Here is an 18,663-nt window from a genome sequence, read left to right on the forward strand (position 1 = left end):
TACAAACAAATAACTTGGCTTAGGTGGTTGGGGAAAATAAAATATTGATATTTTATTTTAACACACAAAAGTGTGTGGAAAAGTATTGATTAAACTAGATACATAAAATTTGTTGAGACAAACTATAAACTTGGTTTGACAAAACCTTGTCTGAAAGTTTAAAATAGTTTTAAATACTTGAAGTTAGATATTTTTACAGGTCTTAAAGTCAGAAAAAAGGCATGAGCATTCCAAAAAAACTCAGCTCATGTGAGCTTTCTGTCAATGTAATGTATTCTTGTAATGCCACTTTGAAAGCAAAAATTATGCCTTCGCAGGGCACTTGGTTGGGAGTAATAATAATGGTAGCCAAGCTGTAGGGTCGTTCCAAACAGAATTTCCAATCAAATAAAATGACCACTATTTTTGAGCCCCACACCTTTCAGACCTCCAAAGCTCTCACAGTGAAGGGTGAAGTCTTTGAAGGGAATAGAGTATAGGGATGATCACTTCTGAATAGAACGCACCCCATAATTCAGATGAGTAAGAATAGATACAGCAGCATGAGCCAGAACTGCCTAAAACCTTTGCAGAGTTTGTTGGATGTAGCTTAAAAAAAGTGAAAGTTAGTAATATACAGTTCCATCAAATAGCCTTTAAACATAAGCAAAAAAGCAGTGTGTATATTTGAAAGTTTGTTTTTGTAACAGCTGTCTAAATATACTTTGGGTTGATTTCCATATGAGTAGATTTAAGCTTTGTGACATTTTGGTGTGAGGTTTTTCTTTTCTACAGGTATCAACAACCACAATACTAGTTCCTCTAAGGACACATCCCACTCAAAGCATGTGCATTCTTCTATAAAATGCATGCAAATACAATTCAAAAAGAAAATGCTCATTTACTGTGAGTAAATACAACATTTGGAAGTCACTTTTTTTTCTCCCCTTTTTCTCCCTAATTTGGAATGCTCAGTTCCCAATGCGCTCTAGGTCCTCGTGGTGGCACAGTGACTTGCCTCAATCTGTGTGGCGGAGGATGAATCTCAGTTGCCTCCGTGTCTGAGACCATCAATCCACGCATTTTATCACATGGCTTGTTGAGCGTGTTACCGCAGAGACATGTAGAGGCTCCACACTATACTCTGCGGCACCCACGCGCAACTCACCACACGCCCCACCGAGAACGAACCACATTATAGCGACCATGAGGAGGTTACCCCATGTGACTCTACCCTCCCTAGCAACCGGGCCAATTTGGTTGCTTAGGAGACCTGGCTAGAGTCACTCAACATGCCCTGGATTCTAACTCACGACTCCAGGGGTGGTAGTCAGCGTCTTTACTCGCTGAGCTACCCAGGCCCCTGGAAGTCACTTTTTTTGCTTTATAGAGGGTGAGGTTGACAGGGCATCTGACACTCTACTAAAAAGTGAGGATATGCCACACAGTATTACAAAAGCATAGTGTCACTTTGTGGGAAGCAAGGACAACCAAATATTTGAACAATTAGTTGATCACATGCATATCATCAAAGATGAGAACTGTTGCTATAAGTCACCTTTATTTGAACAGAACAGTTCAGAGAGACAGGAAATTGAGGGAGAGAAGGGGGACTGGATCAGGACATGTCCCAGACAGTTCCTATATATCATGAACACTACCCACTGTGCCACAGCTCTGACTATACTCATATTTAAAGGGAAAGTTCACCCAAAAATGAAAATGATCTTATCATTTACTCACCCTCATGCTATCCCAGATGTGTATGACTTTCTTTCTTCAACAGAACACAAACTAAGGTTTTTAGAAAAATATCTCAGCTCTGAAATTCCACACAATGCAAGTGAATGGTGATCAAAATTTTACAGCTCCTAAAAGCACATAAAGGAAACATAAAAGTAATCCATATGACTCCAGTGTTTAAATCCATATCTTCAGAAGCAAAATAATAGTTGTGGGTGAACAATATTTAAATTACTTTTTACTCTAAATTTTCACATTAACTTTTGCTTTCAGATGTGAAAGGGAAACTAAACAGGCACCACATGTGCCTTTCAGATGTAAAAGTGAAAGTGGAGATTTAGAGTAAAAAAGGAATTACATTTTTAACTGTTTCTCACCCACACCTATTATATCGCTTCAGAAGTCATGGATTTAACCACTGGAGTCTTATGGGTTACTTCGAGGTTCAAGGTTCAAGGTATTTTATTGTCATTTTGTACATGTTGACACATGAGAATGAAATATGTACTCAGGACCAGCAACGTTCTATATAAAATATACATACAATAAAATAAAATAATTTAATAGGCAAAAGACTAACACCTATTATAATTTTTTTTTTTTAATAAAGCCTATTATTAAAAAGCAGTGCATCATTTTAGCATATTTAAATCAGAGCAGAGAGCAACATTATGACAAAGCAGCACAGTACAATGAGATAAGAGGTATAAGTATAAATATAAGGTGAGATTATTATTCTACGTTTCCTTTATGTGATTTTTGGAGCAACAAAGGTCTGATCAGCATTCACTTGCATTGTATAGACCTACATAACTGAGATATTCTTCTAAAAATCTTTGTTTGTGTTCTACTGAAGAAAGTCATACACATCTGGGATTGCATGATGGTGAGTAAATGATGAGAGAATTTTCATTTTTAGGTGAACTATCCCTTTAATTTTACAACTTAAGCATAAACCTTTAAAACAAATCATTTTTTTAGGAGTAAATTGAATTCAATTTTAGCGCCACACAGTGGACATTTCACTGCAGGGATACATGTAATGAACCACGAAATATAATTTTGCAAAAGTGTTGTCAGTGTCACATAATTTTCATACCAATCGGTTTGATATTTTGTATCTAATAAAATTTCATTTGAACATATTTCAGTGTGGCTTATGTGACCAAAACTTTTCGAGACCAATTGCATATGGTGGGAGAATTTCAGTAAAATTACGCTTTGAAATAAATTTCTAATTGGGATCAGTGCTCCATTTCTATTGTGTCAAAATTACACTTCTACACAGGAAACAAACACTGTTTCCACGAGTTTCACTTCTGTTCCTCTTTAGCATGATAGCAGTTTCAGTTTTCATAACAGACTTCCATAATCCACATTTTCTCAAGTGGAGTGGAAATTCTGCCACAACTTAAATTTATACCACACAAGATTACAGTGTATGGTATGTCTGAATTCTCGCACAGAAGCCAGCTCTCCCAGCAGGAGAGAAGGGAAAATACGACATCCCCACATCCCTCCTCTGGTCCCAGAACAGTCATATATAGTGGGGAGTCTGTGGTTTACTGCTGTACGCCCAAGCCAGCTCATCAATTACAGAGCCTAAATGTGCTGACTAAAGGGCACACTCTGCTTTCAAATGTAAGTCATGTGCCGTGTGCGAGTCTTCAAACAGGAGATAGAAAAAGGTGAGAAGGCAAGAGAGGAGAACGTGTATCATGGGGCTCCCATAAAGTTTATGAGGATTTTACACAGATGGAGAAAATAGGTTAATGTTAACAAAATGTAATAAGATGGAAAAAAGTTTACCCACTAAATTTTTTCCTTTTTAGTGCATGCACCCCCTTCTTATCTTCAACAATTGTCAGTCAGGGTAATAAAGAGGGTATTATCCAGAGGCATAATCAGATTTTTAACTATAATATCCAAATAACATGTGTGAATAAAAAATGTCCCTTTGTGTATTAGAAATTAGTTAGACACACACATTTCAATTATAAACAGCAACAATTATATTTGTGGGATGAATAGGCGATAGTAAGTCGCTTTGGATAAAAGCATCTGCCAAATGCGTAAATGTAAATGAATACTTGTGTACAGCTGCATCAAAATCGAGAGGACTGTGGGACATTTTTCATGAATTTTTAAGTGACTTGTTATGGGGCTACTGTGAAGAAATTAACTGTTGTCTTGAGCTAATTATAGGTACAGTTGTTTGATGGCAACAGTGGTTTTATTTTTATTTTATTTATCACAAGATAACGAGAGTTTTTGTATTTATTTTTTTTTTTTATCATGATATGAATGGCTGCTGTTATTAATGCTTCTAATGCAGTTCACCCAAAAATTAAATTCTGTCATCATTTATTTTCCTTCATGTTGTTACAAACCCACATAACTTTCTTCCATGGAACACAATATGAGATGTTAGAAAGAATGTTAAAAGTAGTTATATAATGAACGTGAATGGTAACTGAGGCTAACATTCTGCCAAATATCTCCTTTTATACTCTATGGAAGAAAATCATACAGGTTCTGTAATGAACTGTATATGATGAATAACACTTTAAACTTGAGTGAACTCCACTTCATGGGTTTAGTTGCTCTCATGGTAATGGTGCATGTGGAAATGGTAGCATTATAAGAGCAAGCCTCGCTATTCACATGTGTTACATTCTCCTATTGATGAAGGTGAGTAAGAAATGAAAATGTTTTAATACATAAAGAGGATGCTGCAAAATGTACTGTATTTGGATAAAGAATATTTTGTTTTACAGACATAACTTAGTTTGGTTTTATTTTTCAGAGCTGTAATCATCTGGTTGGGGAAAAAAATCTAGTTAAAAAATAAATGCTGTTGTAACACTTTATTTTATGCTATGATGGTCATTAATACATGGTGGAGAAGAAAAACATCTAGGCTATTTTGCACCCAGTTCTAATTATTTTCAGAAATTGTAGCATATGTTGGTCATACAGTAGATCTAACACAGATTTTGCCATAGGATTTTTATTTAATGATTTATTTTTTAATCTGGGTCAGTTGGTGGAAACAATTTCTTCTTTATTTTAGACACATGAGAAATACTGTCATTACAGGTCTATCGATCAGGCCGACACCAACTCTTGTGATGGACTAACATTCACATTCTGATACAGAAAATAAGTGAAGATGAAAAGAGGTTTCAAAAGGACTAACTGCATTTGTGTTGCTCTAGTAGGAATGTATTCATAGGGACACTTTCCACAGAGAAACAAAGAAATATTGCCACTTCAGCTGTGAAAAATCTGGGACAACAGATGTAATATGAAAAAAAAAAAAAATTATATATATATATATATATATATATATATATATATATATATATATATATGCCTAAACATTTATTTATATATTTATTTTTCTTTAACCTAGTAGAGGCCTACTATTTGTCAACAACAACAGATGAATATTACTGAAAGATGGTGTAATTTAGATGATTAAACATATTTACTCATGTTGCACATGTTCACAACTTTGCATAGCTTTGGGACAGACAGATGTCTTCTGGATGAAGCTGTATAATTATGCAAATGATTAACAACAGAGGGTCAAAACGGACACCTCGGATAGCTTTAGGCCTTGATTGCAAGTCGGCGATAGTGCCATCGTTATCAGTGTGTTCACAGCTCTATGTGTGCAGGTCAGCTGTGATCCTGTGTGCTGCCACGGTAACGTTCAGAGCTCAGGAACATCAGCATATCTGAATGACTATGTGTGTGTTCAACTGCAGATGATCGTGCCAGACCCATTCAAGCCACTTGCAAATCCCCAAACTGACCTCAGGCAGGTAATAGGCCACAATTTACATACGTGGTGGCTTCAAAGAGATCAGCAGCATTGTTGATGACATATTAACTTCAGCATACTGGTCATGTGAGACTTTTGAGATTTGCTTTATAATATACATACAGGTGCATCTCAATAAATTAGAATGTCGTGGAAAAGTTCATTTATTTCAGTAATTCAACTCAAATTGTGAAACTTGTGTATTAAATAAATTCAATGCACACAGACTGAAGTAGTTTAAGTCTTTGGTTCTTTTAATTGTGATGATTTTGGCTCACATTTAACAAAAACCCACCAATTCACTATCTCAAAAAATTAGAATATGGTGACATGCCAATCAGCTAATCAACTCAAAACACCTGCAAAGGTTTCCTGAGCCTTCAAAATGGTCTCTCAGTTTGGTTCACTAGGCTATACAATCATGGGGAAGACTGCTGATCTGACAGTTGTCCAGAAGACAATCATTGACACCCTTCACAAGGAGGGTAAGCCACAAACATTCATTGCCAAAGAAGCTGGCTGTTCACAGAGTGCTGTATCCAAGCATGTTAACAGAAAGTTGAGTGGAAGGAAAAAGTGTGGAAGAAAAAGATGCACAACCAACCGAGAGAACCGCAGCCTTATGATTGTCAAGCAAAATCGATTCAAGAATTTGGGTGAACTTCACAAGGAATGGACTGAGGCTGGGGTCAAGGCATCAAGAGCCACCACACACAGACGTGTCAAGGAATTTGGCTACAGCTGTCGTATTCCTCTTGTTAAGCCACTCCTGAACCACAGACAACATCAGAGGCGTCTTACCTGGGCTAAGGAGAAGAAGAACTGGACTGTTGCCCAGTGTTCCAAAGTCCTCTTTTCAGATGAGAGCAAGTTTTGTATTTCATTTGGAAACCAAGGTCCTAGAGTCTGGAGGAAGGGTGGAGAAGCTCATAGCCAAGTTGCTTGAAGTCCAGTGTTAAGTTTCCACAGTCTGTGATGATTTGGGGTGCAATGTCATCTGCTGGTGTTGGTCCATTGTGTTTTTTGAAAACCAAAGTCACTGCACCCGTTTACCAAGAAATTTTGGAGCACTTCATGCTTCCTTCTGCTGACCAGCTTTTTAAAGATGCTGATTTCATTTTCCAGCAGGATTTGGCACCTGCCCACACTGCCAAAAGCACCAAAAGTTGGTTAAATGACCATGGTGTTGGTGTGCTTGACTGGCCAGCAAACTCACCAGACCTGAACCCCATAGAGAATCTATGGGGTATTGTCAAGAGGAAAATGAGAAACAAGAGACCAAAAAATGCAGATGAGCTGAAGGCCACTGTCAAAGAAACCTGGGCTTCCATACCACCTCAGCAGTGCCACAAACTGATCACCTCCATGCCACGCCGAATTGAGGCAGTAATTAAAGCAAAAGGAGCCCCTACCAAGTATTGAGTACATATACAGTAAATGAACATACTTTCCAGAAGGCCAACAATTCACTAAAAATGTTTTTTTTATTGGTCTTATGATGTATTCTAATTTTTTGAGATAGTGAATTGGTGGGTTTTTGTTAAATGTGAGCCAAAATCATCACAATTAAAAGAACCAAAGACTTAAACTACTTCAGTCTGTGTGCATTGAATTTATTTAATACACAAGTTTCACAATTTGAGTTGAATTACTGAAATAAATGAACTTTTCCACGACATTCTAATTTATTGAGATGCACCTGTATGTATGTGTGTGTGTGTATAATATATATATATATATATATATATATATATATATTAAATACACACACACAAGTATCATAGTTTTCATGGTATACTGTATGTGTGTGTGTGTGTGTGTGTACAGTAGAGGTTTTAACCACCACGCAAACCACGCAATTGCGTGGGCCCCCCACCCCCGGTTCAGAGAGCTCCGCAAAAAACGCTTGAGGGGTGATATGATGTTCTGAGGACACGCGCGGATACGCTGTTGTCTGCGGTCTAACGGTTCACAAAGCCGCCGGGTTCGGTTCAGTAGGACTTTGGGTTCGGGTCTGTAATTTATGAAAAAATATACAGGTCTTCCGTACTTGTTTCACCCACGCGCTTCTCACAGAGATACGCGCGAACGGATGAGTTATGGGCCGTTCACTCCGAAAGTGTTTTTGCATGTGTCTGCTCTGTTTTGCCATTGTTTTCCTGTGTAAACACGCGCAGGACGAACATCCTTGACTCCTGCACCGCGTCTCGCTGTTTCTTCAGTGTCTCACGCAGGACAAGCACATTTTTAGACACTGTGTCAAATAAAATAAATAAAAAAATAAGGTTTTAAAAACGCATGTCGAGACACTTGCGTTCTGTTTCATTCGTTGCGCTGCGTCTAGACTGTTTTTAGCGCAGGTTTCAAAAAGATTTAATGTCCTGAACAAGTTCAGGTTGCAAAGAGGTGACTGTTACAATGTTTAACATTATTCCAAATTATTCTGCACCAAGCAAAGTTTCAGCGCTTAATAAACAGCAATGTTTTTTCCTTCTGCTCTAGTGTGCTGAGGGGCCGCTGTGCCTTGTATGTTTCCTGTTACGAATGCTGCCTACAATGCTTGCATAAAATACAACCTTTTGCAACATGGTGAACAATACACTGCAGCATTAGAATATAAGCTCCAGGTGAAAGTAAAGTAAATAAGACAGGAATATATTATTATTGTATACAACAAATCCTCAAAGTAATTATAATAATACTGTTTCATATTATAATGACAAACTGGACAACTATAAATAATTGTTGTGTTATAATATTAATATATACTGTAACAACTGAATTCCAAAATGTTACTGGGTGAAGTAGTTTTGCACACCCTATTCACCAAAAAAAAAAAAATGTTGTAAAAATATATGTAGGTAAATATTTCTTTCTTTTTTTAAAATCGCTGTATTGCGGAAAAACTGGAAAACATGCATTCATTATCTTTAACTAAATTTTTATTTCATTAAACATTTTGAATGTACTTGACTACAACAGCTGATAGGATGAATTTAAAATTATGATTTAAAATAAATTTTATGTAGTTTTTTAAGCAAAAATTTTCAAAATGGGGCCCCGGGTTAGTTGGTTGCTTGGGGCCTCAGAAATTGTAAACCCGCCCCTGAGTGTGTGTGTGTATATATGTACACACACACTGGCAGCCAAAAGTTTGGAATAATGTACAGATTTTGCTCTTATGGAAAGAAATTTGTACTTTTATTCACCAAAGTGGCATTCATTTGATCACAATGTATAGTCAGGACATTAATAACATGAAAAATTACTATTACAATTGAAAAAAAATGTTCAGAACTTCTTAAACTTCTTCAAAGAGTTCTCATCAAAAAATCCTCCATGTGCAGCAATGACAGCTTTGCAGATCCTTGGCATTCTAGCTGTCAGTTTGTCCAGATACTCAGGTGACATTTCACCCCACGCTTCCTGTAGCACTTCCCAGAGATGTGGCTGTCTTGTCGAGCACTTCTTACGCACCTTACAGTCTAGCTGATCCCACAAAAGCTCAATGGGGTTAAGATCCATAACACACTTTTCCAATTATCTGTTGTCCAATGTCTGTGTTTCTTTGCCCACTCTAACCTTTTTCTCTGCAATTCTTCTCATAAGTCCTGCACCCCTGAGTCTTCTCTTTACTGTTGTACATGAAACTGGTGTTGAGCAGGTAGAATTCAATGAAGCTGTCAGCTGAGGACATGTGAGGCATCTATTTCTCAAACTAGAGACTCTGATGTACTTATCCTCTTGTTTAGTTGTACATCTGGCCTTCCACATCTCTTTCTGTCCTTGTTAGAGCTAGCTGTCCTTTGTCTTTGAAGACTGTAGTGTACACCTTTGTATAAAATCTTCCTTTTTTTTTTTTTTTTTTTGGCAATTTCAAGCATTGTATAGCCTTCATTCCTCAAAACAATGATTGACTGACGAGTTTCTAGAGAAAGCTGTTTCTTTTTTTGCCATTTTTGACCTAATATTGACCTTAAGACATGCCAGTCTATTGCATACTGTGGCAACTCAAAAACAATGTTAAGCTTTATTTAATGAACCAAATAGCCTTCAGCTGTGTTTGATATAATGGCAAGTGATTTTCTAGAACCAAATTAGCAATTTAGTATGATTACTCAAGGATAAGGTGTTGGAGTGGTGGCTGCTGGAAATGGGGTCTGTCTAAATTTGATCAAAAATGACTTTTTTTTCAAATAGTAATGGTGCTGTTTTTTACATGTCCTGACTGTACTTTGTGATCAGTTGAATGCAACTTTGGTGAATTAAAGTACCAATTTCCTTCCGAAACAGCAAAATCGGTACATTATTCCAAACTTTTGGCCGCCAGTGTGTGTGTGTGTGTGTATATATATATATATATATATATATATGTTTGTGTGTGTGTGTGCAACTATGATTTCATACATACTCTTTTACTGGAAAATCATGGCATATTGACTCAAAAGTTTGCATACCCTGGCAGAAATTGTGAAATTTTGGCATTGATTTTGAAAATATGACTGATCATGCAAAAATACTGTCTTTTATTTAAGGATAGTGATCATACGAAGCCATTTATTATCACATAGTTGTTTGGCTCCTTTTTAAATCATAATGATAACAGAAATCACACAAATGGCCCTGATCAAAAGTTTACATACCCTTGAATGTTTGGCCTTGTTACAGACACACAATAGATGCCTTTATTATTTAGACGCCTTTATTTTGGTCACACATTATACATACATTTTTTTGCATATACACAGTGAAATTTATTTGTTTTCACATATCCCAGCTAAGCTAAGCTGGGGTCAGAGTGCAGGGTCAGCCATGATACGGGACCCCTGGAGCAGATAGGGTCAAGGGCCTTGCTCAAGGGCCCAACTGTGGCATCTTGGCAGTGCTGGGGCTTGAACCCCCAACCTTCTGGTCAGTAACCCAGAGCCTTAACCGCTGAGCCACCACTGTCACAATGTGACACACACAGGTTTAAATGGCAATTAAAGGTTAATTTCCCACAGCTGTGGCTTTTTAGATTGCAATTAGTGCCTGTGTATAAATAGTCAATGAGTTTGTTAGCTCTCACGTGGATGCACTGAGCAGGCTAGATACTGAGCCATGGGGAGCAGAAAAGAACTGTCAAAAGACCTGCATAACAAGGTAATGGAACTTTATAAAGATGGAAAAGGATATAAAAAGATATCCAAAGCCTTGAAAATGCCAGTCAGTACTGTTCAATCACTTATTAAGAAGTGGAAAATTCGGGGATCTCTTGATACCAAGCCAAGGTCAGGTAGACCAAGAAAGATTTCTGCCACAACTGCCAGAAGAATTGTTCGGGATACAAAGAAAAACCCACAGGTAACCTCAGGAGAAATACAGGCTGCTCTGGAAAAAGACAGTGTGGTTGTTTCAAGGAGCACAATACGACGATACTTGAACAAAAATGAGCTGCATGGTCGAGTTGCCAGAAAGAAGCCTTTACTGCGCCAATGCCACAAAAAAGCCCAGTTACAATATGCCCGACAACACCTTGACACGCCTCACAGCTTCTGGCACATTGTAATTTGGAGTGACGAGACCATAATAGAGCTTTATGGTCACAACCATAAGCGCTATGTTTGGAGAGGGGTCAACAAGGCCTATAGTGAAAAGAATACCATCCCCACTGTGAAGCATGGTGGTGGCTCACTGATGTTTTGGGGGTGTGTGAGCTCTAAAGGCATGGCGAATCTTGTGAAAATTGATGGCAAGATGAATGCAGCATGTTATCAGAAAATACTGGCAGAAACTTTGCATTCTTCAGCACGAAAGCTGCGCATGAGACGCTCTTGGACTTTCCAGCACGACAATGACCCTAAGCACAAGGCCAAGTTGACCCTCTAGTGGTTATAGCAGAAAAAGCTGAAGGTTCCGGAGTGGCCATCACAGTCTCCTGACCTTAATATCATCGAGCCACTCTGGGGAGATCTCAAACATGCGGTTTATGCAAGACGACCAAAGACTTTGCATGACCTGGAGGCATTTTGCCAAGATGAATGGGAGGCTATACCACCTGCAAGAATTTGGGGCCTCATAGACAACTATTGCAAAAGATTGCACGCTGTCATTGATGCTAAAGGGGGCAATACACAGTATTAAGAACTAAGGGTATGCAGACTTTTGAACAGGGGTCATTTAATTTTTTTCTTTGTTGCCATGTTTTGTTTTATGATTGTGCCATTCTGTTATAACCTACAGTTGAATATGAATTCCATAAGAAATAAAAGAAATGTGTTTTGCCTGCTCACTCATGTTTTCTTTAAAAATGGTACATATTTACCAATTCTCCAAGGGTATGCAAACTTTTGAGCACAACTGTATATACACTATATTGCCAAAAGTATTCGCTCATCTGCCTTTAGACGCATATGAACTTAAGTGACATCCCATTCTTAATCCATAGGGTTTAATATGACGTCGGCCCACCCTTTGCAGCTATAACAGCTTCAACTCTTCTGGGAAGGCTTTCCACAAGGTTTAGGAATGTGTTTATGGGAATTTTTGACCATTCTTCCAGAAGCACATTTGTGAGGTCAGACACTGATGTTGGACGAGAAGGCCTGGCTCGCAGTCTTCACTCTAATTCATCCCAAAGGTGCTCTATCGGGTTGAGGTCAGGACTCTGTGCAGGCCAGTCAAGTTCTTCCACACCAAACTCGCTCATCCATGTCTTTATGGACCTTGCTTTGTGCACTAGTGTGCAGTCATGTTGGAACAGGAAGGGGCCATCCCCAAACTGTTCCCACAAAGTTGGGAGCATGGAATTGTCCAAAATCTCTTGGTATGCTGAAGCATTCAGAGTTCCTCTCACTGGAACTAAGGGGCCAAGCCCAGCTCCTGAAAAACAACCCCACACCATAATCCCCCCTCCACCAAACTTCACAGTTGGCACAATGCAGTCAGACAAGTACCGTTCTCCTGGCAACCGCCAAACCCAGACTCGTCCATCAGGTTGCCAGATGGAGAAGCGTGATTCGTCACTCCAGAGAACATGTCTCCACTCCTCTAGAGTCCAGTGGCGGCGTGCTTTACACCACTGCATCCGACGCTTTGCATTGCACTTGGTGATGTATGGCTTGGATGCAGCTGCTCGGCCATGGAAACCCATTCCATGAAGCTCTCTACGCACTGTTCTTGAGCTAATCTGAAGGCCACATGAACTTGAGGTCTGTAGCGATTGACTCTGCAGAAAGTTGGCGACCTCTGCACACTATGCGCCTCAGCGTCCGCTGACCCCGCTCTGTCATTTTACGTGGCCTACCACTTTGTGGCTGAGTTGCTGTCATTCCCAATCGCTTCCACTTTGTTATAATACCACTGACAGTTGACTGTGGAATATTTAGTAGCGAGGAAATTTCACGACTGGACTTGTTGCACAGGTGGCATCCTATCACAGTACCACGCTGGAATTCACTGAGCTCCTGAGAGCGGCCCATTCTTTCACAAATGTTTGTAGAAGCAGTCTGCATGCCTAGGTGCTTCATTTTATACACCTGTGGCCATGGAAGTGATTGGAACACCTGAATTCAATTATTTGGATGGGTAAGCGAATACTTTTGGCAATATAGTGTATAATGGGGGGCTTGGGTCAGACCATTGAACAGAACTGACACTTGCCCAATCCAGTCACAGCTGTGTTATCACAATGTCTTGTGTTTGTTGATCATGTTCATGGCTTTTTATGCCTTGCAAACTTAAACATTTAATTTTGTTGATGTGAATTTTGCTAATTTTATCAAGCTTTGTCAAAATTACAAAAATGACTTGAGATAGTCTTGGAAGCATTTAACATACTGTTATTTTTTCACAATATGCCATGATTTTCCAGTAAAAGAGTATGAAATCATAATTACACACACACGCACGCACACGCACGCACACACACACATATGTTGGGTTTCCATGTTTTATGAAGACTCTCCATAGACATAATGGTTTTTATACTGTACAAACTTTATATTCTATTCCCTAACCCTACCCCTAAACCTAACCCTCACAGAAAATTTTCTGCATTTTTACATTTTCAAAAAACATAATTTAGTATAATTTATAAGCTGTTTTCCTCATGGGGATGGACTGATTGTCCCCACAATGTCAAAAATGTCAGGTTTTACTATCCTTGTGGGAACATTTGGTCCCCACAGCGTAGGGAATACTTGGACAAACACACACACACACACACACACACACACACACTCTCTCACACACACACTCACATATTTAAAACCACTTGCCTAATTCTGTGTGGGTCCCCTTCGTGCTGCCAAAACATGCATTATGCAAAATAGCATTCTGAGATGATATTTTCTCACCACAATTGTACAGAGCGGTTATCTGATTTACCGTAGACTTTGTCAGTTCCAACCAGTCTGGCCATTCTCTGTTGACATCTCTCATCAACAAGGCGTTTCCATCCACAGAACTGCCGCTCACTGGATGTTTTTTGTTTATGGCACCATTCGGAGTAAATTCTAGAGACTGTTGTGTGTGAAAATCCCAGGAGATCAGCAGTTAAATAAATACTTAAACCAGCCCGTCTGGCACTATCAATCATGCCACGGTCCAAATCATTGAGGTCACATTTTGTTCTCATTCTGATGTTTGATGTGAACATTAACTGAAGCTCCTGCTTCTGCAATTGGCTGATTAGATAATCGCATGGATGATTGTTGGTGCCAGATGGGCTGGTTTGAGTATTTCTGTAACTGCTGATTTTCACACACAACAGTCTCTAGTATTTACCGAATGGTGCCAAAAACAAAAAAACATCCAGTGAGCGGCAGTTCTGCAGATGGAAACGCCTTGTTGATGAGAGAGGTCAACGGAGAATGGCTAGACTGGTTTGAACTGACAAAGTCTACGGTAACTCAGATAACCACTCTGTACAATTGTGGTGAGAAGAATATCATCTCAGAATGCTATTCTGAGATGCGGGTTGGCACTGTTTTGGTGGCACGAGGGGGACCTACACAATATTAGGCAGGTGGTTTTAATGTTGTGGCTGATCAATGTGTGTGTGTGTGTGTGTGTGTGTGTGTGTATATATATATATATATATATATATATATATATATATATATATATATATATATATATATATATATACACACACACACACACACACATTGTATCTGCAGACTTCTGTTCTTTAAAATTGACACTAATAGTACAATTACTTAGCAAGATAATATAAAAGATTACCATAAAGTGAAATATGAAAATATGTGCATGCAATTCACTGATAAAATGTAAGTTTCATTTCTATGTACGAATTACTGTACTTATCTAGCCATTACACATGGAGCATACGGACGAATACATTCTCCGCATAGTGTCTTCGCAGTCTTTCTAGCGTTTAATGAAACTGTAATTACACTCCCCTCCTCGATATCGAGTTCAGAATTGTAATGTTTCAATCATACAGACACGTACGATTGACACCACAGCAGACCAAAGAGGAGGCGCAAATTCAGAGCGCGAGGATGATCTCAACCAATGGGACGCTTCGCCTGAATTTGTGGGTGTTTCCCTTAGAGCCATCGAGTTTGGTTGCGTCCATCGTAGGGGGGAACTGGAACTTGATACGTTGTTGCAGTAAATCAGACAGAGCTACAGTAACAGCGTTGAAATTGGTCACCCTGTTGCAAGTATTTTTGTCCAGTGATACAAGCGAGAGTTATCACTGCCGTCTCCCATTTGGGGAAGAGTTGAGTTGCTGAGCGAGGAACTACGTCGGGTCGTTTTCGGGAACAGTTTCTGACAGATTCGACACCTATTTGACTGGAAATGTCTGAAAACAAACCGAATGATGATCCGAAGTTATCCACGACGGACAGAGTGGTTAAATGTAAGTAGAAATCCCATTGCCACAGCGGAGTGGTCGCAGTCACGGACTTGTTTAAGTGCGAAAACCTTGAGATGTGAGTGTAAACGTGTACCTGCAGGAAAGAGTCGCCCGATGGTTTGCAAACGCTCTGTCTATATGAGATCTGCCCATGGAAAAATGGGTGGTAGCCGGCTGTATTGGTAAAAGTAGGAAGTAAATGTAGTTGTTATTACAGAGTTGGTTGCATGCGTGATTCGTCCAAAGAAACGCAGTTAAAATCGTCAGTTTTCAAGTCAACAAACTGTATTTGTCATTCAAATAGTTGCAGCGCGTGAGTTTTAACTCCATGTCGTAATTAACGTCTTATTGCGCGCAGCCACATTTTGGACAATTTTTTTTTTTGAATTTCTGACTCGTTAGATATTGCACAATACTGACAGCGTAAAGGAGCCAGCATACCAGTAAGTTTAGCGAATATGCATTCATGTTTTTATTGCATGATGATCAATTTGGAGGTGAGGCAGCATATGACAGGTTGCCCCCCCCTGACTGTTTGAAAACAATCCCTCTCAGTGGGGCACATCTGCCTTCAGCTCAACACACTCTCACACTTCCAGTCATGTCCCATTTGGTTTTCCTCATCAAAGCAATTTAAGTCATTATCATTTAGATGTTGCAGTAGCTTTTCAGGAAAATCTTATTTCTTCAAAAACAGCCCACTCATATAATTTGGCTCATGACTGTTTTGCACAAACCAATAATGTTTTCCATCAAAAAAGAATGAACTGTGCACTTCTGCCTTCTTGTAATGGATTCTGCAACCATCAGGCAGTCGCATCACCTCTGACCTGCATGCATGGAATGCACGGGATCCAGCTGAAATAGAGTACACAACTCATCATGTACAACTCCCCCCACAGCTAAACCATGCAACAGCCTCCTACTATCAACAAGCATGTCTTGCTGTAGTAATTCAGCAGCCAGACTGTAGTTTTATAAGTGTGTGTGGATCTGATATGAATTGATTGCTCTCATAAAGGAGCCAGGGCTGCTCAGATAACTCACTCACCTTTTTTCCTCCCGTCAGCTCTTAGCATGGCCCCGTGTACATCAAATTTCTCTCTCCGGTCAGGGGATGGGAAGGCGAGGACTGGGAGTGCCTTGGGAAGGAGTTGCACTTAAATGTTTAATGAGATTGGTGCACAATGTATCAGCTTGATAAAGGAAATCTGAGTAACGGGAGCTCCAGTTGTCCTAAATACTCCGCTCTTGCGTACAAAAAGGGGCTTAGGGTGGTTGGCTTTAGATCAGGACTGTGTTATGACCTGTGGCTGATAAAGAAATATATCCTCATAGAACAAATGTTTTCCTAATGGTGTGTGATAGTTGAGTTCAATATATTTTAATATTGTTTTACACTTTGTTCAACCTTAAATCATTATAGACAATATATTGTATTTCATTGCATAGCTATTTCTCATTCTTTTATTGAAGTTATATCATTTGACTAAATTAATGATGTTGCTTGGGAAAATACAAACTTACATTGTTAGGACTGCATCATGTTGCGTCATTATTCAAATGTGATAATGCATTGTTGATTCAGCTGCTACAGAAGCTTTTCTGTTGTTTATCTGCTTTGCCCTGTCTATTGACAATTGAGAATGTCTCTATAGCTTTATCTTTAACATATCTGCAAGGTTAAAACCATCCTCAACATTTTCATGCAAAATGCATGAAGTCGTTTGTTCTTTGTTTTTGTTTTTTGTTTTTCCCTTTTAATTCCTAATCTGTTCAGTGTTGTTTTTATGCCTTTAATAACCTAAGAACAGGCTGCAGGGCCAGTTTTTATCTAATAGAAAAGCTGAATTGGAGTGAACAGTTTAGCACTGATGTGCCAATGATTTCTTTTGTGGCTTCTGTCAGAACAGAGCTCAATCATGCAGATCTATTATCTGCCGGTCGCTCTAAGCTGCGGAAAGATGGAGCTTTTAGTGGAGTGTCCTTCGTTTTAAATGATCCTAGCGAGACAGGGAGCTTTTTACATAATGCTGTGTGCTATCACTTTTTCCCCCAGTCTCCCTTTCGAAGAAAACCCCACTTCAAATGCCAATGGAGCTTTTATGTGTTCAGAGAGAAAGAGAGACTGACAAAGAGAGAAAACTATGTAGAGAGACAGACAGACGGACACAGAAAAGAGACTGCTGTGGTGCTCAGGTGTGGTTCTCTAAGGGCTGAATTGCATTGATTAAGTCTGTTGTTCCTGTAGACCTTCTGTATTTGCATTCTGTGGGAGGAAAGCGGGGAAAGTGAATTCGATTTTTTTCAATGCAAACAAATCATCACAGATTCTGTTTCAGATAGCTCAGGGCAAAGGAGCGTGTTTCAGAACTGCTATCTGTTACTGTATGTTCTTAGAGGGGTGGGAATCAAAAGGTAACTGGCGATACAATATTATATCGATATCTAGGTCACGATACGTTATAATTGCGATTCTTTATTTTTGGTGTATTGCGATTCAAAACTGTCATGTTTTAAGCGAACCAAACTATCAAACATCTACATCTGAGATGGAGTTCAGTAGAGCACTCACATATTGTGAATCATAAGCCGAATGCATGCTATAGTATGAATGTGTATGTGTGTCAACAACAGAGTAGCGCTCATTCACTAAAGTGTTATGCGCATGCAGACAGTATATTTATTTAGACATATGGCTTCAAGAGACTTTGAATATAATGCACGAGTCATATGGACTACTTTAATAGTGCTTTTATTCTTCTTTAACGTCATATTGGATCTTGACTGTAATGACCATGACACACAATAACACAATACCAGAGCACTGAAAACGCACTAATGCGCTAATGACCAGAGTGATCACTTCAGTTCTGGGGATGTGGACTAAAATGTGCAACATAAACAACGCTTTTACTGGATCTTTGATAAATAAGGGGGGCGGATTTTGAAGCCTCTGACGCATCCATCCATGCTGCCAACAACTTTTCCATGTTGTGGGTGATGTCAAAGGAGTTCCGTTCTGTTGCCGCGGTAAAGCATAATAACTGTGCCATCTAAGGGACTGTTGTTGAAGTGAAAAATGTAAATAATATTGATTTTTGGCAAGTGAATATCGATACAACATAGTGAGGAAAAATCTCAGAGTACACAATCAAATTTTTCCCTCACCTCTATGTTCTAAGTAAATCTGTGTTTTTATACGTTCCTGTAGCTGAGCTGGTAGAGCATGGCATGCAGCAAT

At 39.1% G+C, this 18,663-nt stretch overlaps 1 protein-coding gene across 5 annotated transcripts in view; it reads left to right on the forward strand.

Moving 5' to 3' along the window:
- The first annotated feature begins 14,791 nt into the window (after positions 1–14,791).
- The window catches only part of LOC127434567 (protein phosphatase 3 catalytic subunit alpha-like), a 150,640-nt gene continuing 146,768 nt past the window's right edge, over positions 14,792–18,663 (forward strand). The window contains exon 1 of one of the 5 annotated variants that reach the window (XM_051687421.1): positions 14,792–15,422. In XM_051687421.1, the coding sequence (XP_051543381.1) occupies positions 15,381–15,422 (42 nt within the window). In that variant the 5' untranslated portion in view covers positions 14,792–15,380. The remainder of the gene's footprint in view (positions 15,423–18,663) is intronic. The other 4 variants (XM_051687505.1, XM_051687583.1, XM_051687642.1 and 1 more) reach the window with 4 other exon arrangements.

Source organism: Myxocyprinus asiaticus, chromosome 1 (assembly GCF_019703515.2).
Source record: "Myxocyprinus asiaticus isolate MX2 ecotype Aquarium Trade chromosome 1, UBuf_Myxa_2, whole genome shotgun sequence".
Lineage (NCBI taxonomy): Eukaryota > Metazoa > Chordata > Actinopteri > Cypriniformes > Catostomidae > Myxocyprinus > Myxocyprinus asiaticus.